Below are 25,000 nucleotides of genomic sequence, written 5' to 3' on the forward strand. Positions count from 1 at the left end.
TAGCTTTTCTGGATTTTTATTTAAACTCGTATTCACAATGAAAGCTTCACTTTCCGACCGGCTCACAGGACTTGCCGGTCGGAAGGATTTGGAATGATATAGCTAACGGTTACTATTTACATGATTATTCCTATAGTTACTTTTATTCTTTCTGTTACCGTGAATTAGTTTATCCTAGCGTCCGTTCTTGTTTCTTTTTGTAGTTTTGTTTATTTTTTTAAATATTTATTGAAAAAATTGAAATGCTGTCTTTAAAACTCGGCAAAATTTCGATGAACTCTCATTTTTTTGTTTGTTCTAGCACACACAAAAATATTGGTAAAATTTTGGCAGGCTTTTTGTCGGTTCAATTTGTTGTTATTTTCGCTTGGTGGAGATACATCTCTGTATGATGTTAGTTGAGAACTTTGCCAAACAACGCGATAGCTGCTGTTTATTGATACATGTTCTCCTTTCTTGCTAATCAAAATTGGTTTGTGTTTGGCTGGCACGTAATTTAGAATGATTTAGATTTCCCCGGTCCAGATGGTTTACCCTCTGTTGTATCCCACTTTTAAAATGTAAAACTTAACCAGTTGCCCAAATGTCAAAATCATGTTATGAGACACTCGGGGACGAGCTATGTCGTAATCGAATAAAGTGAGGTTAGCTGCTGAGAGCAAGAGTTTTATTTGTATATTCAACCGATCGACATATTTTTATTAACGCTCCTCCGAACATACTTACTGGCGCCGAGGAACATTTGGATTCACACGTACAAGTTTTTTTAAAGCAATTGAAGTAAAGAGGATAATTCTTTCATCGAATCGTGTGGGTAATTCACGAACGGTGAAAAAAGTTTACAAGTCCGGCAATATAGTGAAGGAACCACTTATTAAAAAGCGAACCGCCTTCGAATATACCACCCGGAAGACCCATCCCCGGGTCAGTCTTACAGCAAAGCCGTATATATCTCGATCAACGTAAAGAACGCTATCGGGGCCGAGCCCACCAAGGCATCCAAAGAAGCTAAAGGTACGCAATGTATACTGCGGACAGCGTCCGAAAAGCTTTACCACAAGTTGTTAGCCGTGAAACAGCTATCAAACAGACCCATGGTTGAGGTAACTTCCAATCCGATCCTCAACAAAACTGCCAGTATCATCCACGAACTGGACACCAAAAAGATGCAACAAGATGATAAGTGGCAAGTCTCGTCCTCTTTAACGGCTCCCATATACCCGAACATGTCTACCGCGACAAGATGAGAGTCGACGTAAGAAGCTACTACCCCAACCCAATGCAGTGCTTCTAATGCGGCCGGTTTGGCCATGGCAGTAAGAAATGCAACAAGGGGGTTTAATTGCGCCCAGGACCACCAACCCATTCCAACAAACGACAACTGCAGTCACTCAACCAGGGATCACAACAGTCCGACCTAGGCGATGGAGAAGGAGATAGTCCGGATCAAAACCAATAACAACATCACATTCCCCGTTGGTCAAACAAATCTTAAGCCAAAACTGTCAACAATCGGTTTAACCCAACCTTTGACGACCGAGACCGCATAATAAAACTGTTGAGGAAAGAGATCGAAACTCTGAAAAAATCATCTAAAACCGCCCCAAGCCAAAGACAACATCATCAAGATATTTAAGAAACAGTTGCTGGAAGTAAAATATCAGACCAATGAATTGAGCTGATTATGGGATCATTTACTGATTTAAACAGGCAACTCTCCAAATCGCCGTCTTCCCAGACCCAAAACAGTGCTCCAGCAGTCAGCACTCACCGGAAACAAACACGTCGCCAAAACACAGCAAACCCCAATTACCCGAAGCGCTAACCCCAGACCGCTAACAAACCGACTTAGGCCGACCCTGTCGGAACCGAACCAGCAAGGACCAAGAACAGCAACAATGAAACAAATCCAGAGACCCTCTACTAAAACCAAACAACCCCAAATCCCGCAGTTCCAATGAAAAAAAGGACTAACTTGAAAGTACCAATCGAAAAATACTACAAAACCAAAGGGCTCTCATCACTACCAGGACCCCGAAATCGATATGTCGGACTGAACCAACTCAGACACAATGCAACAACAACACCGACAAGAAACAAACCTACCCACACCAACCTCGTCTTGGAAAGTCTAGGCCCTTACCGGCTGTTGAAGTGGGACTATAAGTAAACCCTTAGGATAGTAAACCATATGATCACAACACACCTACCAAGATAACTGCCGCACCCCAGTCCCCTTCTCCGACCAACAGCCACCACGAGCACCAACCGCGGGTGACGACAACCGCCACGCACCACCGATATAAATCCAACCCGACAACCACCAAGTCTAGTCTCCGGATGTTCGTGTCACCCAGTCGCCTTCCGACTTCGACGTACAACAGCCGGAGAAACGATTTTATGTGTCGTTTTATATGACAGTTGCCCGCTCATTTAAAAGCCCTCTCCCGTGCACCGGTTCTGAACGCGGATGTACTGGCCCCCGCCGACGAGCCTCCGGTACCTGCTTGTACCGGAGCAGAGCATTCGTGATCACTGGAAGGGCAGCGCTCCAAGCTTACAAGCAATAGCAAAACTTCCGAAACAAGAAGCGGCACGATCCGGGAGAAATTCATCTCCCCTTCACCAGCCCCGTCCGCGGATGTTCCGGTCTTCTCCGACGTACGTACGTACATTCCAGGTAGCCCACCACACAGTACCTCCAGCACCTTGATGAACAACTACCCAGGATCATCGCTCCACGCTTGCCGCACAGTGGCACATCAACGCGTTGAAAAACAACCTTGGCGACCTACAGAACATCATCGCTCTCACCTCGAGTAACTGTACCTTGCGAATCACGATCCAAGAAACGCTCCTACACACCGGTACTAACCCCTCGCCTTGCTTCGGGAACCGATACCTGTTGGAACTTGCGAAAGTAGATAACAATCACCAAACCTTCGGCCTGGGTATAAAAGTGGAACTCCTATCGACTGACCTCACGCTCAACACCGAATTAGTTGCGGCCGCTAGGAGTGATCACTTATCCCTGGAACTACGCATCAACCTCCTCCAACCCAAAGCCACTCCAAGCATCTACAACGCCTTCATACAGTTGCAACTTGACCGAGACTGTACGTATTCGCCGACCGAGCTCTCGGAAATAATTGTCAACGCGGCGGAAAGAAAACATTCCTCGGATTAACGGAGCACTGCCACACCACACTGGTGGAACCCGTAAGTCGCCCCAGCTATCAAAGCGCACCGGAAAGCTCTCCGTATCCCACAAAAAAACATTACCCAATGACCTCTTGTGAGTGCAAAGAGTGTAAGTAGGGGTTTGCCCGCTACTCGGGTTCTTATTTGCCCGGCGTACCCTTCGTTTCAGGGCGGCCTAGGTGCCTCTACAGAATTTCGGATTTTCGTAACACAACAAACTAACGGAATACCAACAAATAAATTTAATTTTACCGTGTTTATTTTCCACTGTCACTCTCCTCCACTGTCCGTTTAACTGTTGCTGCTACTGGCGGGTTCCCTCCGGCCGGGACAACAACGGCCGTGTATTTGGATTGTTTCCGTCGGCTGCTCCGGCAGCGGTCCTTTTCGATTAGCTAGGGAGGTGAGCAAGGCTCTTTTGTTGGAACCTCCCAAGCGACAGGGCGACTAATCGCCGGGTCCACTCACTCCCCGTGAATGACCCTGGTAGGTACCGCAGTAAACTACCTCAGGTGGATCCGTTGTCCTACCTGCTTCGCCCTCCTTTGCGATTAACTGTGGAGGAGAGCAATGCTCGTTCGGCTGATCCTCCACAGTGAGGGCGGCGTGGTATCACTGGGTCCTTTGTAGTTAGCCGGGGGAAGCGAGTGGCTCCTTTGCAATTAGCTTCCCTTCTCCGGCGACCCAAAACCACAAACTTACGCGCCCGAACCACGGGCCGGCACTTTCGACGGGAATCTACCGTCGCACACGCGCACTAAACTTTTCGTTACGGTGGCGGGAAACTGTCCCGAGAAAAAACAATCTTCTGGACGTCTGATCACTACCGTGGTTCGTCGCTTTCCCTTGGTTCACGATGGCCGCCTTTTCCACTCCACCAAAACAAACACCATCACTACAAAACCGCACCGCCGCATAACTGTCATCTCCTTTGCAACATAAACAGCAACCAATATAACAGCAAGAGGAGCGCGGTAACCTACCTAAGCCCTATGTTAGTTATTGACAAATGTTTAACAAAAATTATCTAACCTAGCTGCACGAACAAAACCGTTCACATACGCGTAAATGAACAAAATTTACAAGAAAAAGTGAACGGTACCGAACAGCGGTGAGCATAATTACACATGTAAACAAATACACTCTACGGAGTGTATACCCAATAAATGGTATATTTCCACCCAGTGCTAAATTGTTACCTTGACGGGTTACAAGAGCGAATAACTTTAGGAAGCTCAAAAACGCCACAAGGAAAACAATTCAAGCGGCTAAGGAGGAACTTCGTGCACGTCATCCACCTGGTCTCCTTAACCACCGAGCTGTGGAGACGAGTCAATGCGCTTAGTGGAACAAGACGACAAAACGGCTACTCTATTACGCTCAGCGACACCACCATCATTAATCCCGAGCAACTGGCGGACAAGATAGGATGCCTCTTCAAATCGCTATCCGTCGAAGAAGCCCGGCTTTCACTCGGCGCTGAAGCAGACTCGAAGCCTCCCTCGCTACCCAAACCGCCACTTCCGGGTCTGCGTGGGCGGGACACTCTCGAACGAATGCCGCAAGACCAACGGAGTGCTACAAGGAACAGTACTACCCTATTTTTGGTGGGTATGAACTCACTCTTCGCCGCGCTTCCCGGAAACGTCTGCATGTTTGTTTACGCGGATGACATCATCCTGGTGGCCCTCGGGAGAACGTTCCCAGGCACACGAATATCCCTCCAGGAGGCGGCAATATGGCTGCCGAAAGGTGCGTCATTACTAGTTGCTGCATGGCATACCAATCCAACTCAACGACATCGTAGTCTCGTTCTGAAAGGAACCAGTCGTCCTTGGCATCACCCTCGACCGGAAATTAACAAGCTTCCAAACAGCGCTGAACGTCGGACGATCCGTAACACGCAGCAGAATGTTTTACGGGATTGGGCTGTCATGCCGAAAATTACACGGAACAACATCCTCGGGCCCCTATACCACGGAGCGGTGCGGTTAGCCTCTGGTCTACTACTATCGAGTACCCCTGCCGACACAGCCTGTGTCGAAACCGGAATACTAATCTGCCGCCGTGAAGCAGACTTTAGGAACGAAATGGTTAAGAATTGTCATTGTCATCTTACTTGATTAACAGGATGCTGGTTTGAGCGTTTCGCCTCCGATTACTAACACATCCGACATCCCACAGGGAAGCAACTTAGGCCCATTACTGTTTGTTATATTTTTCAACGACGTGGCGGATTAGGTGTAATTTCGTATTTGCCGATGACTTGAAGATCTATGTGATGGTGTACTCTGTGAAAGGCTATATTCAACTGCTAGCTAATTGTCAGCATCTCTAAATGAACCGTAATGACCTTTCATCGTTCCCAGAACCCCATAAAATTCGGCAACCATAACAATGATGAAGTTCTAAACAGGGTGAACCAAATGACGCAGGCGCTCTACTAGATCCAACATTCTTTCCACCCAGTGTCAATTATTGCTAATTGGCTTCCACTCAAAAATTGCCAAATATTTTACAGATTCACCGTGTCTAAAATCGCTTTTTTTGGCTCGAAACCCTTGAAAGAAGGACGTTTTCGTGCATCAAGTAGTATTCCCTGCTGCAACCAGGATTCCTTCGAACACTGTACCAATGAGCTCGTATCAATGGAATCTTCTTACGATTTTGGTGTGTCCACGTATCAATTCCGAAATAGAAAAATAAGAAATTGATTATTAGAATACTTTTACTTAATTTTAGTCAAAGAATCCAGTGCATTGTTTTCTAATCTTGTTCCATAGTGGCAATGGTAAAAACTTCAATCAAAGTGGGCGGAGATGGAAAAGGTTTTCGACAGCACAGGTGACTGCAGGAAATTGGATGAAAAAAATAGGAATCGGTTGCCAACAACTTCTAAGCTGGAAGCGGATACAATTCCGGATGAATGTAATGATGAATAGATACGAATAGAATTTTAAACGTTAGATAGAAACGTTCTAAAGCTATAAAATACTTGAACCGGTCTTGTGGAATATGGTTGGTGCACTCCGGAGTTATGAACGCGTGAAATTTTCTGATGCAGATCGAACTCAAATCTAGGTAAAACTCAAACGTTGATAAACATAAAATGTAAAAGAACTCTTTCCAGGGTCACCCAAAAATGATCACAAACCATTTAAAGCACAGCATGGCAGCTGCTCGCACCAAGAACTACCACAAAAATGGAAAACTTCTTGATATTACTTCCGAAAATCTATCAGAGGAAAAAACAACTTTAAATAGTTAAAAATTGCACTAAAATTCATCTATCTGCTGCTCTAAATACCGTTCGCTGATATGCTTCCATTTCAGTGGAAAACTAGGGTGGTTATCTGATCCACGCGTAACCCTTTCCCCCCAGTTACCGCTCATCATTCCAACTAATTTTGATTGATTGATTGATTGATTTAGTACGATTTGCTCGGCTGCTGTCACCGCCCCGTTACCTTCTATGAGATGTGATTGATGTGTGCATGTGATTTGATAAGTACTTTCCTCCTCGTCCACTTTCTCACTTGGCACTTGTTAAAAATCCTCCCTTGCTTCTCTGTTCTGTTTATATTCTACTTTACATGAGGGTTCGTACGTAACTGTTAAAATCATTCGGCTTCTGCTTTCAATTAAAATCGATATGAACACGAGAGAGGGAGAGTCTCTTCGACGCTAATTCGGTTACCTATTCAATCACAATCAATTACGAACCAATTCTTCCGTGAACGGACGGCTGAAGGTTATCTATCACCGACCAGATTTTCCGCGTCCGATACCATAACTTCCAGATCGGAGGGCAGAGGTTCGTCATTGTGCTTCTTAACCATGATCATAGGCCACTCGAAGGCTGCCCCTCGGTCCTCTCCAGTGGACGTGTGCGGTCGTCGATCCACTCCCGTCGCGGACGGCGAACATTTCGGCAGTTTAGGAATATTTAGTGACGTTTGGCGGGATAGGTGCTTATGATTGACGGAAGCCTGTCCATGGGCAACTCGATTACTACCGTGACCGATACTACTGCGCCGTTGGGCTGCTGCATTTCCACCGGAATTGCCGGATATGGGAAGATTTGTGCTGCTCGAGGTTCGAGAGATTTTTTGCTTCTTTATGCTACTGCTATCTACGGGTTTAACGCTGGTACTATGTCGTCGCCCAATGGATGGTTCATGTTGTTGTTCTTGGTTGAGATACTGACTGGAAGAACCAGAATGACGCTTCATCGAGTGCAGATTTGACACCGATCCGGAATGCCGGTGATGGAGATTGATCGAACTTGATCGTCGTTTTTCGACGAAACTGTTTCGCTTACTGTTCGATTTCGCCAGATTCGTTGTGCTGGATCGTATTAAACTCTCGGTGCTTTCACCTCCGACTGCACCGCCGTACGAGCGACGATGTCTGTCCCGCTCTCGACTGTTTGTATTGCTATGACATACCCCGCCGGTTAGATTAGTTGAGCTGCCACGCAGGCCGGAGGATCTGACCTGACCAATCGAGGTGATCGACGGATTCCGGAAGTGTGAATTGGGTGAAACTATGTTACTACCACTAGCGCTACGGTTGATGCGGAATGTTGCCGTGTTGATGGGCGGAGGCACTATGTTCGACAGTTCACAAGGACCGGAACCTCCACTGTTGAAGCTCAGATTTTCGTACATATGAGGAGATTCCGGAGCTGTTTCCGGCATGTTGCGAGGGTTCAATGTTTCGTAGTTAGGTTCAGCTAGAGGATCGGTAATGAATGGCATTGTTTCTTCCAAAGCTGGCCGTACCAGTATTGCGGCTCTTCCTCGCAGTGAATCGGGTTGCATAGCGGCGGAAACCCGTTTCCTATCAACCATACGATTCTTTCGTTTCCCCATCGGACCTGCCACAATGTGTGTTTTAACAGATGGATCGTTTTTCGATAGCTTTAAGCTAAATTTGAACGGTGGTTTGTAGACTACCTGCAGTCGCACCTTCTCGTTTATGTTACCCACCGATTTAGTCTTCACACGAGTTTTCTTCGGCGATCGAAGCTGTTGTTGCTGAGCGGTGATCGCTGCGGAAGCAGCTGTTGAGGTTAAATGTTCCGGAGTCGATTGACTCTTGTTCATGATGTTGCTTATTTTGGAAGCGTGTTCGAATTGATTGGCTGCGCTCGTCACCACCGGAGACTCCAGGAGCCACTGGTGCACCTTGCCGAATGTGTTGGTGTGGTTATGGGCATCGCTTCTGCTCGAGTAATCTATCACCTCTTTGTGTTTCGATTTGGTCTTTTTCTTTTTCTGTTTGGTGATGGGTTCCTTGACCGGAGATTCATCGGAAGGACCTCCGGGAGTAGCACTGGAGCGTTTCTTCTTCTTCTTAATGAGTTTCTTAGGACTGTCGGAGTTGTTGGCAGCGTTGGTGGTGGTCGTTTTGCCGACGTGGCGTTTAACCTGTTTAATGACAACCGTCGCCGGGTTGCTCGCTGACGATCTTGATAGATGGAATCGGTCCTTTGAGCTGGATGGAAGTGCCGCTACTGCTACGTTTCCTGCGGCTGCTGCGGTTGTGGTAACTACTCCGCCGGGACCTGTTGCCGTTGCCAGTAGCTGTTTCGGAATCGGTTGTAACTGTGACGGTTGTACGGCACCGGCTGGAAGGGGAGCCGTTTTCGATTTCGACCGTTCGCCGCGGACTTTCTTCTTGAACGGTACCTTCGTGCGGACGGCTGTGTGCACTATTACGCCGTTGTTGTCCTCCGGTAGCCGCACTGTCTCCGTCGTCGCACTGTGAATGATGGTGACTGTTTTCAGCTTCAGGTTTGTCCGTCGGCCCAGCAGTTTCGCACTCAGTACCTGTTGGTGAAGAAAAGAAAATTTATTAGACTTTGTAAACAAAATTGCAATCGAGTGAAGATCTAGCGGACGATCATAGTACGAAGAACTAGCGAAATACGGTTGAAGGGTAGCCTTTGAAAACTCACAGTAACTCTCGACATCCAAAGGAATATCTTCCCACTTCCGCAGCGAATGGCGCATCTTCTACGTTTCGTCGATTGATGAAACAATAGCTAGTAAAAGGCATGAGAAAATCAATGATCAACACTTACCAGTAGAGCGAATACGATGATTATGATCAACGCCACCGCGTACCAGTTGGAGATGATCCACTTCTTGAAGGTTGCGATGCTCTCTTCGGAAAGAAGCAGTTTCCGCAGCGTAGCAAGTGGTCCGGACGGATCAACCTCACGGCATTTCTGCGCTACGTCACAGTACCCGTTGTAGTCGTTGCAGGGTGTTCCCGGTTTGGCGTACATATCCGGAACGTCAAACGGTGGATCGTTCCACTCGAACGAACTGAGGCAGGCTTTGTCCTCACCCGGAAGCTTACAGCAAAGTTCGCACGCTCGGATAGCCGGATCGTGCTGCCCGACGGCACACTGGCAAGACTCGAGACCATACGCAAGGCAAATCGAGCCGGTGCACTCGCCCATGTAGCAAACGTACTCCTTGTTGCAGATCGTCTTGTTCGGTTTGTTGATCGAAGGTGGGCACACGGGCATCGTTCCATCGCAGTAGGCCGGGTCACGGCATCCATTGTCATCGCGGCATTTGTCACCAAGCTTTAGGGTGCATTCCAGGGTACAACAGGGCCCCTGCGAGGGACTACACTGAGATCTGAAAGGAGAAAAAACGGTTCAAATGTGTATCTAGAAACATATAGATAATGCCGGTCGGTTACTTCGGAGTCAGTGTGCATGGTTTCTGATCGAATCGTGGATGCCGGGACATCGGGTAGCAGCAAGAATCTTTGCAATCCTCTTCCCAACCGCAATCACACTGCTCGCCAGTTTCCACCACACCATTTCCACAGATGGATGCTTGAGGTTCTACGGAAGACAACGAAGAGTAAAGATTAGAATATTTTAGCACATTTAAATCACCATCTCGTTTTTACCAGTAAAGCACCCCTTGGCACTGCGTGCTTTGGCATTCAGGACTGGCTCTATCGCCTTGAGCGAGCATGGACTGAATCGGTTGTTATTGCGCTTGTCACCGGACGTGGCACGTGCGAACATGATAAAGTTGCCATCCTCGCCACCTGGGGTGCACTGTTCCGGATCGTGCTGTGTGGGGGGAGAAAAAAAAGCATAATTATTACCAGTATTTAGAAATTGGCATGCCATTAGTATTTAAAAATATGACACAGGAGGCGTTGACTAATAGTGTAGAAAATTGTTCAACTGTACCGAAGGCAAAAAAAATATGAAGTGCATAAAACTAAAAACTCTATGCAAATTTTTCTCTGCCAAACCAGTCGTTTTCAATTGAATGGTAAGTTTATTTACAAAAGGTAATTTTGGAGTTCTCGTGGATATCACATCCACTACTGTTTGTTGAATAACGTGGCCATTCGTATCCTCCAGATGAATTGTATTAAGGCTAGTTTACAGTTTCGAAAATGGGTCACGGGATTTCGCATGGGATTTGCACCGGAATTTAATCAGAGAAAATTTTCCGCCGAAATCTCTCCAAGCTGTCAAAACAAAAGTTCTGCCGCTTCTAAGAAACCAGTAGCATCAAAATAGCATTTTAATAGCACCGAATTTGAAACCTAATAAAAATACTATTTTCCCCGTCGGAAACAATTTATGTGTGGAGCTTTAAAATCCCGTGATGTTTCCCACGGTCGGGTTTACACCTTATGAAAACTGCCATTTTTCACTCATTTCCCGCCACTGGATTTGAAATCGCGAGCTTCATTTAAAATATATAGTAAACTAGTCTTTAAACGGACGCTGACCATATTGCTACGGCTAACACTAGCTGACATTTATAGACTGTAATTTTATTTTTCGCTTTGTCGTGAGGCCACATATTACCAATATATTTCGACGCCCAACCAGTTTAAACGTTAATAGAAGATAATATAAAACATGTTGAATATATGTGTAAATGCGGAAAAATATTTATTTTACAATTAACTTTGACTTAAACGCGAAGATAGAAGCAATTACATTTCATACCCCAAATGAATTGAAGTTAAATTTTTATACGCCAATGAGTTGCTAGCGTCAAAAAAACAAAGTAGGCGCTGGACGAAAGTAGACCCACATTTTCATGTGTTGTGTTTTTCATCAATGAAAAAATTCAATGGAATTTAGAATCAAAACCTAGAATTTAAGATTAAAATCACCGCCAAATTGCTGAGAGTGGTCGGCGAACGACCGAGAGTTCCAGATCCATTGTTCAACTGAACCAGCATGGATGACAGAAAGTGTCAAGTTCCTGGCCGCAAGAGCAGGTGAACTAAACAGACGGATGTCAATTGTCGTGAAAAATCAAATCACAGTCTGTAGCGCCGTCGGCCAGAATGAAGATTCCCCGGCGGCTGTCGGTATGGGACCAATAAAATTAGACCGGAAAAACTGCTCTATCTCTTCTTCCCATAGCATCAAGCGGCACACTCATTGCAGAAGAACCAGTCGCATCCGTTCCCGCAGGCATAGGGGCATATCATGCCGGCGGAACGCCGTCAGACACACCCTACACTTCAGAAGCTAATCCAACAGAGAATAGGGCCATGGGTCCCCTCGATCGACCATACAACTTACACCCTAACTCGGCATCCGCTCAGACGCCCCAGAAACGGTAATATTGTTTGGATCTGTCAAATTCAATTAGACATCACTGGGGAAAAATAATATAATTAATATAATTATTTAGTTAAATTTCAGAACTATGGATTGGAAATCCAATGGCTGTGCAGTTTTGGAACTATTAGGGAAACAGAAGTCCATTGCAGGCACAACGAAGTTGCTCGCAGTAAATCAAAAATTTGTCTGGCAATGGAAGAAACGATTTCAATATGGAAGTGGAGCATCTAGACGTCCAGTATCGTAAAGGACTCGTTCCGTAAGGACAAAGGCATTGATTAAAATACGTCTAAATCCGGTCAGAACTACAATGTGTCACGTAAGACGATCCAAACTGTGGTGAAAAAAGATCTTGGTTTATATCCATACACTCTCCGACAACCACAGGCGACAGATGGAGAGATGCAATTGGCTAAAGAGTTGGTGCGTAGATTAACCTGACGTCGTTGTTATCTATTCGGATGAGAAATTATTCGATGTAAGATGAAAATTTAACCATCAAAATGATAAGGTACTCGGCAAAAATCTTTATTCCATTAATCCCAGCGATAAATAGGTATATATAGGACAAAAAAACAGATTCCGTTAAGATTTGACCCAGTGTAGCTCCAAATGGAAAAACAATATTTTTTTCGAATTCCGGATGGTATGAAAATCAACCAGTACCTGGAGCAGGAATTGACGTTGAAATTTGCTTTTCTCAAGATTTGGCACCAGCATATGGCTAGAAAAGCGTGCTACCATAATTTTAAGCATTTTTTTAACCAAGGGAATGTGGCCTCCTTCATCTACTGATATCAACCCACTCGACATTGCAATGTGGAGTATTGAGAGCCATCAATGCTAAACCAAAACGTAATAAGGATGTTGTAATGACGGCATTTGAAAAAGCCTGGAACAATATTTCAGAAGAAACCGTGCGAGTCAGCTGTTCTAGTGTCCCTCGAAGACAATCGCAAATAATTAAGTTGAAAAGCAGCTATTTTGAAACAGTTTAATGTCAATTAATCTGAACTATGCAAGAAATACTAATAGGTATATAATTTTGGGTTGAACAGCTCCGCTACGTTATGGGATGGCGCTGGGCTTGTGGCCTTCGACTGGCATGGACCATTCTTATTGGTTCTGATGTCTTGATGGCTAGTTGGTAAACGTGTAGATAGTGGATAGTTAAATTTCGTTGGTTGGTGGACATGTGAATCCTGCTAGTTCAAGAGAAGAGTGTGGCACCTAAGAGATAGTTAATTATTCAAGATTTGTTTTATGATTAGTTCCAAGTAGGCTCTTAGAAATGCCGAGTAGCCTTCTACATACATTATGCACAGAAAAAAAGTAGAAGTTTCGTGTGGAATATTATCCAATTGGTATGTGCAGATCAATAATTATTATTATTGAAAAACGTTTGCTATTACGATTTGATAGGACGATCTTTTCGATGCTGTTCGATCAAACGAAACAAATATTGCTGTTAAATTTGGTTTCTTGTAGATTTCTTAATGAAATCGATGAAGATACTACCTCAGACGCACAAACACTATCCAATTAGATTGACACTTACTTCCCGCTCTTATCATCCCACCAATCGCTCCCACCTACCTTCACTAGACGCAAGGTTGCACAAGAGGCATCTCCTATAAGGTCCTCGCCAGACTCCAGTCAAGAAAAGAATAGCGTTTTTTTCTGGAACTGAACTTTCCCAGATAACTAGTGTGAGGCTCTTCTACTGCGCCAACCCAAAAAATGAAACGGTATCTACGGCGGCAATTTAAGGAGACTGGGGAAAGGAACCCCAAGTTCGAGAAACCTGGAAGTCTAAAATATATGATTTGGAGCACCTGGATTGTTCGTTCACGATGGTGATGAAGATTTCGGTAACGAAAAATATTCAAATATTTTTTTCAGTTTTAATAGATATAGCTTATCATGAAAATGATAAAACCTCATATTACAGCGATGATTAATTGCAATATAACGTGTTTTAATGCATCTTCTCTACCGCGAGACATATTGTAAAGTCAACAGGAAAGATAACAAAATATTTGACGGCTAGCAATGTCTTTGCGTTGTGGTTAATTTAATGCAATCCGTAGTTAGGAATATGCTGATAGAATTGGCATGTGGCAATTTGATCTTCAAAGATACACAGTATTGTTTGAGCATAAAAAATTCCTTGGTTCCTAATGTGCAGACCAAGGGAGATCTTCAGGGTATATTCAATGGTACAAGTAGTTATGCCAATACATTCCTAACTTCGTTGACAGATAGGCAAATTTTACTACTTTAAAGGCTAGATCATTTACGTCGCCTTTCCATTTATCTTCAGTTTCCGCTAATGTTCATCCAATACGACAACAATAGATCCCTTGCCAAATCATATTTTTGTTCCACGTCCAGGTTATGTGTTTGGCTATGCAGTGCAGATGTAGTGGACATAATTTGTCGAAATAGAGATCAATTTAGGTAGCCATAAAATCAGGAAAATGTCTTAGTCTAAGGATATTGTAAATTGTAAGGGAAAAAATAAAGATTATATATGTTTAATTGCATGTACATTATGCAAAAGCAATGAACAACGAATCCTATTTCTGTTGCGAGATTAGTATGTAGAAACATGGACCTTATACTCCCGGCCACCTTTATCCAATTCCATCGTGCAAGGAATACTGATATGGTTCATGTGTTTGGCTCAGACAGAAAACATTGCCGTATATGTACTGGTTGTACCGCTGAAGATGCCAGTGATTAAGGGTGCTTGGATGATGGCAAAAATGTCCTATTTAAGAAAGATGGGATCCGTTTCTTTTGAGACATGAAGGGACTTCTTCCAAGGATATCCCAACAGTGTTAGTGTGATGAGAATGTAGTAGGCCTGACAATTTTCTTCCTGTTCTATATCACAAACTCATCGCTATAATTGCTCAAACCACGCTGACGACATATCAGAGGCAGTTTTTTTTTGGCGATGTTAGATTCCTGACCGAGATGAACTCTCTGTTCACCATCTCGCCGAAGAACGTTTTTGTCTTTGTGTACAAGGATGACATTGTCTTGGTGGTTACCGAGAAACAGAAACACGTGTACGAATCAAACACCAAGCCGCCATTGGTGCCGTCGGTATTTGGGCAGGATCAGCTTCAACGTTGTGGTCAAGAAATGTGCAAATACACATTTTTGCAATACCATGCACAGAGCAAGTGATCGGCAAGTCAAACTACTCGGTGTCATAATACTACTGAGAAAAGGACCCAAGATTCCGGGCTCTACCCTAAATCGACCACATTTCAGAAATGTAAAGCAAGAGTAGAAAGGGAATAATTCAAGAGAAACACACGACACACAAAATGTAATCGTATAATCATGCTTGACATCGGCGGGACTTGATTCACACCAAAATATACTATGAACTCGAACTAACATGTTGTAACTAGGCAGTTATGGTAAGGGTAACGACCATTAACCTACTATATAATGGAGCCCATTTAAATAAGACACAGTAGAGGAAAATCTGAGGCAGGACCTAGATTAAAAAAAGAACCGAAACTCTGTTACGGACGACCGAAGAAATCCTCTCCACTTTCACAAATTCCCCAGGCCTGGGCACGAGCTTAACACACCATCAGAAGACGGGGGTATCCCCCAACATTGCCCGAGCTAAATTTTCTACACACGTTAATAGAAGATGTTCAAACCAGCTGAAGATATTTGCAGACGAATCTAAATTAGACGAAAGGGTATGGGCAGCTGTGGGAACTTCCGAATTAATTCAACATACGATAATTCTGTCATAAATTCTCGGCAGCCGGCTGCCCAGAGCACGCGGAAAACGTGGAGAATCAGAGATCTCCATAACAACGTTTGTTACACCAACACTCTTTTCCTCGATGACTGTAAGGACGCATCCGGCACGGTTTTTGGAATTTCCAAGGTTAGAACTCTCGAAACGTGTACATTGAGGATGAATAGCTACTCCCAGACTACATTCGTCGATTCTATGTGCAACTACAACTTGTACGGTCATCATACTCATGTTCATGCTCAATCGTTAAGAGATCGCCCTTTTTTCGTTTTTCTCGAGTGTAGATATTATTTCAGATTCCAGAAACTAATAGTAACTTTTGCTAATTGATTTTCAACGAAATATTTACTGAGTTTCATCGTCACTTTGACTGAGATCTCAAAAAATGTTTTTTTTTCCTGAGATCTCTGCAAAAAATGGAAAACAGCTGAGATTCAAGTACAGTAGCGATATGAGTGAAAAAGCACATGCAGCGGTTGGAAAAAAAAATCGAAACCAATGTCCATCGACGCGGCAGAAACTTGAAAGAACCTGAAAACCCCTTCTAGTTTATATTTACCTTAACGAAATAATTTTAATGGAACTCGTCTGCCGACCGGTAAGTGTGCTTCCACCAATCAACAAGTCATCGATCACGGTAAGGTGCATTTTCCTTTTGAAATCAAATTTCCGGTTCACTCAAGCTACGTGTGTTTCTCTCCCATTCTTTCTCTCTCTCTCTCCCTAGCAATGGTTTCGAACGAATCCGAATGACACGAAAAAAAGCATCATCGTGCACAATTTTCATAGCCTGCCGGACCGAGCGGACAGCACGAATATTGACATCCTTCCAGTTGACCTAGATTCTACCGGACAGCTTGATTGAGAGGTGAGTTAAAAAAGTATGGTGCTCGACGGGAAGCATAAAAAGCTAAAACAACGAACAACTGTAAGAGGCTTTCGCAGCCTAAAATTAAGCATATATTACTAGTCCTGATACTCAATTCAAGGATTGTTACTGATTTTGATTATAGCCATCAATTGTTTATTTACGTGTGCGATCCAATTATAATCCACTCAAACTCACAGCTTGCTGCTTTTGTAACGTGCCTGCAACTGCCCAAGGCCGTACAAGGGCGCGCAGGATGGGTAAAATTTCTCCCGCATCATCAACAAACAGAGAACGGTCGGTCCTATTTAATATTGATCGGATCCTAGCCTACTACTCCCATTATCCGATACCGAGGACAGCTGCTTCATCGAATAGCACAATTTGCAATGCATCCTCATCTGCATCAACATTATGCTATTTATTAGGTGAGGCCTTCTGTTGCTTTTGACGGCAATTGCCGCCGGATGATGAAAATGAGCTTCGGTCGGCGTGTTTAGTGTGTTGAGTCATCTAAAGCTTGTTAAATTATTCACTTTAGCAATCTGGCTGGTTGTAGGTTCGCGTGCGGCTCAACCATGCACACGGGCGTCAAGTGATGCGAGGATGATTGGATTCATAATTCTATAGGTATAGTGCATAGACGCCAGGATTTCCCGGTTGGGTGTTTGTTTCGTGTTACAGGAATCGCTTTGAATTAATTGCAGAAATTGTTGTTAGTGATGGTGCTTATTACAGCGATCGCATCCTACGTGCCAGGTCAATGATTTGATTACTGTTTTATAGTGGCATTCCCAATAATATTTCGGGAATGAACAGCGAATTGAATGGGAAAATGTCCTTATCAGAATAACCATCATTATCATAGAAAAGATTTTCGAAAATGATTCATGATAATTCGAATATTATGTTTTATTCAACAGGTTTTATTACATTCACTAACATGCGAGAGGGTGCTTGACAATACCCAGTATTACCCACCCATCGATCCAACCAAATAACCAGATGTATTCTCTTTACTTATACGTACGCATTGAGTATGTCGCTCAAACTCATCATAAAATTTAACCGACGTATGTTAGCTGAAATCAATACATATTCTGAACTACTGGAAAACTTTGGTTCCATTTCGATAACTGTAGAATCAATCGAAAGTATCGCAATAATTATCGATCCACCCTTTGACAGTCAGCTTATAGCTTCAGGGACCGGCAAGAGATGTGCTTTCTTGGGAATAGTCAGATTCGAACTTTGTCGAAGAGAATATAATTCAGCGACACAAATCTGAATGGACATAAGTCAGTCTAAAACATTCACTGAATGAAATAGAAGGCCCGTGAAACAACTAACTACGTACTCCTATCAAAATAGATCAAAATACTGGTCGCAGTGGTTCGTTTCCAATAAAAAAAAACTCCGCACTCCAGCAGATCAACGCATAACACAGTCGTATCGGTGACTGCACCGTCGATCTCAACTTTGTGAGCGGGCTCGTATACGAGGTACAGCTTCATCGAAGACTCATCGCAAGCAATCTCATTTGTCTACTTTAGACTGGAAACCACAAAAGATACACCTTTAAAATTTCGGTTGCGGCCAAAAATCTTCTGTCTGGTCTTTCGAAATCTTCCGAATGTTTAACGTTTTATTTTCTTTGGTTCAAACAATTTCGATGGATATGATTTCAAACGTGACATCGGAGTCGCGGAACATAAATAATATGGATGAGGAGAAGGGACGAACGTGAAATTATGCACACCGCAAATGGACAACGTAGAAATATCAACTACGCCAACGCATAGAGACCACGAAATCAACAGAATCGATGCTGGAAACTTTCATCCACTTAGTTAAGCATGTCATTTACATTTTTTGAATTTCTCGTTCTAAATACTGTTCGCAGTGGTTCGTCTCCTACAAAAAGGGTAATTCGATGAGGGTTTTGATATATTCTTCTTTTTAAAACAATCTTGCACTTCGGACTTATCAGTTCCAATTAAATTGCAGATTTGCAACATTTTTCTCCAAATCCGATTTTTTAAGCGACCGTATAAAATTTATTCTAGCAGCTCACTTGCATTTACATCGCACCAAAAACACAACGCTACACTTCAAAGGAAAACTGCAAAATTTGATTAATTTCTGTACAGTAGGGACAAAGTTACGGCGCTGGGTCATTAGGCCGTTAGGTCGAAAGGATAATTGGGCCGAAAACCATTCAACCGAAACGGTTAGTAGATCGAATCGGCTCTTAGGCTAAATGGACTCTTAGACCGAATGGGTTCTTAGACCGAACAACGCTACACTTCAAAGGAAAACTATGCAAAATTTGATTGATATCTGTACAGTAGGGACAAATGGCGCTGGGTAATTGGGCCGTTAGGCCGAACAGATAATTAGGCCAAAAACCATTCAACCGAAACGGTTATTAGATCGAATGGGCTTTTAGGCCGAATGGGTTATTAGTCCGAATGGGCTCTTAGTCCGAATTGGCTCTTAGTCCAAATGGGCTCTTAGTCCGAATTGGCTCTTAGTCCGAATGGGTTCTTAGACCGAATAAGTTCTAAAAACGGAAAGGCTCTTAGTCCGATTGGGCTCTTAGTCCGAATAAGTTCTAAAAACGGAAGGGCTCTTAGTTCGAATGGGCTCCTGGCCCGAATGGGCTCCTGGCCCGAATGGGCTCCTGGCCCGAATGGGCTCCTGGCCCGAATGGGCTCCTGGCCCGAATGGGCTCCTGGCCCGAATGGGCTCCTAGCCCGAATGGGCTCCTAGCCCGAATGGGCTCCTAGCCCGAATGGGCTCCTAGCCCGAATGGGCTCCTAGCCCGAATGGGCTCCTAGCCCGAATGGGCTCCTAGCCCGAATGGGCTCCTAGCCCGAATGGGCTCCTAGCCCGAATGGGCTCCTAGCCCGAATGGGCTCCTAGCCCGAATGGGCTCCTAGCCCGAATGGGCTCCTAGCCCGAATGGGCTCCTAGCCCGAATGGGCTCCTAGCCCGAATGGGCTCCTAGCCCGAATGGGCTCCTAGCCCGAATGGGCTCCTAGCCCGAATGGGCTCCTAGCCCGAATGGGCTCCTAGCCCGAATGGGCTCCTAGCCCGAATGGGCTCCTAGCCCGAATGGGCTCCTAGCCCGAATGGGCTCCTAGCCCGAATGGGCTCCTAGCCCGAATGGGCTCCTAGCCCGAATGGGCTCCTAGCCCGAATGGGCTCCTAGCCCGAATGGGCTCCTAGCCCGAATGGGCTCCTAGCCCGAATGGGCTCCTAGCCCGAATGGGCTCCTAGCCCGAATGGGCTCCTAGCCCGAATGGGCTCCTAGCCCGAATGGGCTCCTAGCCCGAATGGGCTCCTAGCCCGAATGGGCTCCTAGCCCGAATGGGCTCCTAGCCCGAATGGGCTCCTAGCCCGAATGGGCTCCTAGCCCGAATGGGCTCCTAGCCCGAATGGGCTCCTAGCCCGAATGGGCTCCTAGCCCGAATGGGCTCCTAGCCCGAATGGGCTCCTAGCCCGAATGGGCTCCTAGCCCGAATGGGCTCCTAGCCCGAATGGGCTCCTAGCCCGAATGGGCTCCTAGCCCGAATGGGCTCCTAGCCCGAATGGGCTCCTAGCCCGAATGGGCTCCTAGCCCGAATGGGCTCCTAGCCCGAATGGGCTCCTAGCCCGAATGGGCTCCTAGCCCGAATGGGCTCCTAGCCCGAATGGGCTCCTAGCCCGAATGGGCTCCTAGCCCGAATGGGCTCCTAGCCCGAATGGGCTCCTAGCCCGAATGGGCTCCTAGCCCGAATGGGCTCCTAGCCCGAATGGGCTCCTAGCCCGAATGGGCTCCTAGCGCGAATGGGCTCCTAGCCCGAATGGGCTCCTAGCCCGAATGGGCTCCTAGCCCGAATGGGCTCCTAGCCCGAATGGGCTCCTAGCCCGAATGGGCTCCTAGCCCGAATGGGCTCCTAGCCCGAATGGGCTCCTAGCCCGAATGGGCTCCTAGCCCGAATGGGCTCCTAGCCCGAATGGGCTCCTAGCCCGAATGGGCTCCTAGCCCGAATGGGCTCCTAGCCCGAATGGGCTCCTAGCCCGAATGGGCTCCTAGCCCGAATGGGCTCCTAGCCCGAATGGGCTCCTAGCCCGAATGGGCTCCTAGCCCGAATGGGCTCCTAGCCCGAATGGGCTCCTAGCCCGAATGGGCTCCTAGCCCGAATGGGCTCCTAGCCCGAATGGGCTCCTAGCCCGAATGGGCTCCTAGCCCGAATGGGCTCCTAGCCCGAATGGGCTCCTAGCCCGAATGGGCTCCTAGCCCGAATGGGCTCCTAGCCCGAATGGGCTCCTAGCCCGAATGGGCTCCTAGCCCGAATGGTTGAATGGACCATTAAGCCAAATGTGTCATTAGTCTAGCTAAAATTATGTTCGGCAGAGAACCTAAAAGAGGCCATCTCTCACATTCGCCAACCCTCGCAATCGCTGACGGTATGCAATCGCATGAAATGTGCAGGGGTCCAGCTTAACAAGATCCTCGCGACTGGCGTACAAGATCAAGCAGCCTGAAATACATTATCCATTTAGGCATTCATAAATTCGATTGAACTGAAAGAACATTTGTATTCCCCATGCAATTAAAAAAAACTTTCCGAACGACTTAGTGGAATGTCATTATCAATTCTCTTAAGACAACTGTCTTCCATTATTAACAAAGCAAAGCCTTGGTACTACAATCCGTTGCGAAACTTGACCTTCTAAATTGACCGACTTCGCCGCTGATTCCTAGTGTTCTACTAATCACTAAGAATCCTTCCTGGGACTAGAACATACGTCGAGTATCTTATGAGACCAGCGACGTTTTTTATAGTGGAATTAAACAGAAGACATCTGTTTTAAGATGGTTAATTCTACAGGTAATAAAATAGTCTAACTGAGCTACGCAAATTTATCTCAAGCCGAGAAGTCCTTGAAGCTTGCAGGATAAACTTTAGCTTCATTACCGCGACTCAATGTCCATTCGGCATACTGATCTAGTGACCGTCGACTGGACACCATTCAGACATCTCTACCGCGCTAACTGTGAAGAAGCCGGGGATATGCAGCAATTACAGCTTTGAAAATTGAAAGGAATAGCTCATGATTTAAAGAAGGAAAAATATCCAGTTATTTTTTCCACACTCCCAATAAACTTATCAATCATGCAATAAGCATTACAATACGATATGACACGAAATGGTTTCAATTGATGGTGCTATGTGCTACGGGCCGCTATATCAGAGGCCTTAAGTTAAGGCCAGTGAACGTTTACTCAAACTTTGATAATGTAGGTTTACTGTGACGGACTTCCGACTGCTGTTACCTTTGTCCAGAAATTGTCGGCAAATTTTGATAAAAGCAAGGGTGAATGTTTCCCTGGTTCCCGTTTCAGACCATCTTCTCCTACGGTTGAATAACAAAAACAGTCGGTTCAGTCGTTCGCAAAGCATTAAACAGCAACAGTTGCCACCACACAAAAGGGCCATTATTCCACACGCACAAAAGATTTGCAAAAAATAGGTTGCGTGTAACAATTGTTCACACTATCCGGATTTTAGGGGGTTGTCATGCTTTTGGGAACTTATACAGGTATTGATAATCCGAAAAAATAATATTCCACAATTTTTAACTGCCAAAAGTCCAAAACTTTTAGATCCTATCACAGCCTACTTTGTGAGTGCTCTTTGTTATTTATTCTTTATAAATTCAAAAAAAAAATAATGGAGCAAGAATATAATGAAGTAGGCGATGAGTCCCGTATCTGATAAACCCAAAATGTTTCTTCATGCACCACCATGTCAACAGAAGGATGATCCGAACGAGACTCATCGCCTGCTGTAATCCAAGAAGTCCAACCACTAGCTATAATATTTTATTTATGTTCACACTATGTTCATCCTTTTTCAATTCCACCAACTTTACCTGGTTTGCAGCCGCCAGAGTTGGGCTTAGAATTGTTTATGTTTTTTTCCCGTTGACGTTCAACATAAAACAGCGCCCGGAAGCCGCCTATGGTGATGGCAAAGGACGCGGTTCTCCTAGCTCCTGGTATCGAGTTCGGTTAGAAGGGGAGTTAGATGAGTAGGATGGCGGGGCGGTGAAAATGGAAAAACAGTGTTCCTACAACAGATAGATGACTATACGGTGTGGGGGCCATCCAGGTGGGGTGAGACCACAACGACAGCGGGCAACTATTCACTATTCGTGTGTTTGTGTGTGTCGGGACAGTCAGCGCTAGGGTTCATGACAGGGGTCCGACAGGAATGGTAGTAAAATGAAATACAGTCATTCGGTCGTGCGGGACAAAGTCGGCAAGGACATAGGGTTCGAGTTGTTGCCACGGAAGAGACGAAGGGGGCGGGTGGTTATGTCTAGTGTTTTTTTAATCCCTGTTCAATGTGGGATTTATTTAAAAATAATTTAGTGCTGATACGGGTAAATAAAAAATCTGAGCATGGGAAAGTAGCGGAGGTGCCGAAGGTGGTAAAGGGCTCCTGAGAACATTTGTAACCGCCGAAAAGGTGAGTTCGTGCGCCCAGCAAATGATGTGGGGGAAAAACGAATTTGAAACACTAACACGGAATAAATGTGGGCTGTTTTTCACCCGTTCGTTCGGAGTTAGGTTGGGCGATCAGCAGCAAGGATGAAAATACGACGTAACAAATTGAGGGATTTGCAAGCTTTCCTGGAAGAGTTTTAATGATGTTGTGAAAGTGATCCGTGTATAAACAGGATGTAAAAAACGGGTTGCTTTAATCAGCATGGGCAGTGATATCTGCGGAACGCTGCTTATTGAAGGTTTTTAGGTCAGTTTAAATAAATTGTTTCTGTATCTTCTATTCGCGGTTACAACGACATAACGCTGTAGGTTAGAGAGTAACGGATTTTGGCATTTAATAGAATTTATTCGTGACCTTTCATTTCGAAAAGTTAACTGGTTCGAGGCACGCGAAAAGCTTCAGCCATTTTTTTTCGTTCTCCCGAGAAAAAAAAGTGAAAATATCTGAATCGCAGTATACTCTGACGAATGTGATCACAAATTACTTCTACAAGTGCATGGAACTACTACAAAAAATACGCTCTCAAAAACTGATGTGGATGCTCGATGCGTCTTCATCTAGACTGGATTCATCATTATCGTCGTCATCAGGCGAAACGCTAGAGCTTCTGCTAGTAATCAGGTGGGTAATAAAATACATTTCATTTTACTGCTTCATCGCATGACGGCACTCAGTCAGCAACTGCCATCTAGTACAGCACATAGGTAACTCCGTAGACACCGAAGAGTACAAGTCAAGAAGGCATGAGTTATTCGCATAAGTTTACAACAAATTTCATCAGTTCCGAGTGATGAATTTTTTTCCCTCGTTGGATGCTACTTATGGCATGGCATTGGTGGGGAGGAGAAAAAAGCTCCACATTTACGAACTTGATTGCTTTCCGAGTTTGATGATGCTCAACGGAAACTACAAACTACTACCCATCCATGGAGCACGTCGCAGGCGAAGGAACTATAAAACAAAAACTACCAACCAACGTACAGAAAACCCACTGAGAGCAAGTCGATACAACCCGGGTACCCCCGTCGGAAACAGGAGCCTAGGGGGTGGTCAGCTGGAAATTTATTACAATCATTATTGAACCATAAATTGCCGACTACGACGTTACTGTTGTTGCTTCGCCTAAATTTATGCTGCTGGCCCCGGGAATAGCCTTACACGCCATAAAACGAAGCAAGTGCAGCGGCCAGTTATGAACTCGCACGTACTGGGGAGTAATTAATAGAATATTTATCCCTATATAAATTGTCTGTTGGTGGAAAAAAATTCTCTACCCTACAGGAAGGGAATATTTTTGAGAAACTGCAAGTTCTACTAGCGAAGTCGACCAATTATAGGGATTTGACGTGCCCCCGGTAATAATCGTTAATCAGTGTAAGTTTTGCAGTCTTCGACATTATGGCTTCTTGTGATTACGCTAGGGTTATTTGCTTTGTTTTGAGTTCCTGCTTGGACGAGGTTTATGGGAAGGGTTTTTTTTTTGCGAGAGATGATTAAGTGATTAGCATTAAGTTTGAGGGCACAAGAGGTCATAACGTGACTGAATAAAGCCTATTTAGTCGACGTAAATGATGCTGTTTTGTTCGTAATGAGCGTGGTAACTAGATTTCACATTTGAGTATGATATTTATTCACACGAAGAGTCGTGGTCTCATCTGTCTACCAAGCGTCTACCTTACGTCATTGTTTTGTTGATCTACATTCAGACACGAACTATCAAGCACTTGCTTGGTGTATGATCCAAAGTATACGCTTGGTATTTTGTGTTTCCCAAATACAGGAACCTTTGAGCGCTGAAACTTTTCCACTTCTTTGCAACGAGCGATGACAGCCATCATTGCTCTTTCCACAGCCTACTTCGACACTGGAATACGGGATTAATGACTGACCGTCTTGTAGCACTTGAAGATTATTATTTTTCCGGTTTGAATAGATCA

At 44.9% G+C, this 25,000-nt stretch overlaps 1 protein-coding gene across 1 annotated transcript in view; it reads right to left on the minus strand.

Moving 5' to 3' along the window:
* Positions 1 to 6: 6 nt before the first annotated feature.
* The window catches only part of LOC131693338 (uncharacterized), a 105,614-nt gene continuing 80,620 nt past the window's right edge, over positions 7 to 25,000 (minus strand). The window contains exons 5-8 of the mRNA XM_058981076.1: positions 10,138 to 10,306; positions 9,922 to 10,069; positions 9,290 to 9,857; positions 7 to 9,035 (exon numbers count right to left, since the gene is read on the minus strand). Coding sequence (XP_058837059.1) covers positions 6,954 to 9,035; positions 9,290 to 9,857; positions 9,922 to 10,069; positions 10,138 to 10,306 — 2,967 coding nt within the window. The 3' untranslated portion in view covers positions 7 to 6,953. The remainder of the gene's footprint in view (positions 9,036 to 9,289; positions 9,858 to 9,921; positions 10,070 to 10,137; positions 10,307 to 25,000) is intronic.

The sequence above is a fragment of the Topomyia yanbarensis genome, chromosome 1 (assembly GCF_030247195.1).
Source record: "Topomyia yanbarensis strain Yona2022 chromosome 1, ASM3024719v1, whole genome shotgun sequence".
Taxonomy (NCBI): domain Eukaryota; kingdom Metazoa; phylum Arthropoda; class Insecta; order Diptera; family Culicidae; genus Topomyia; species Topomyia yanbarensis.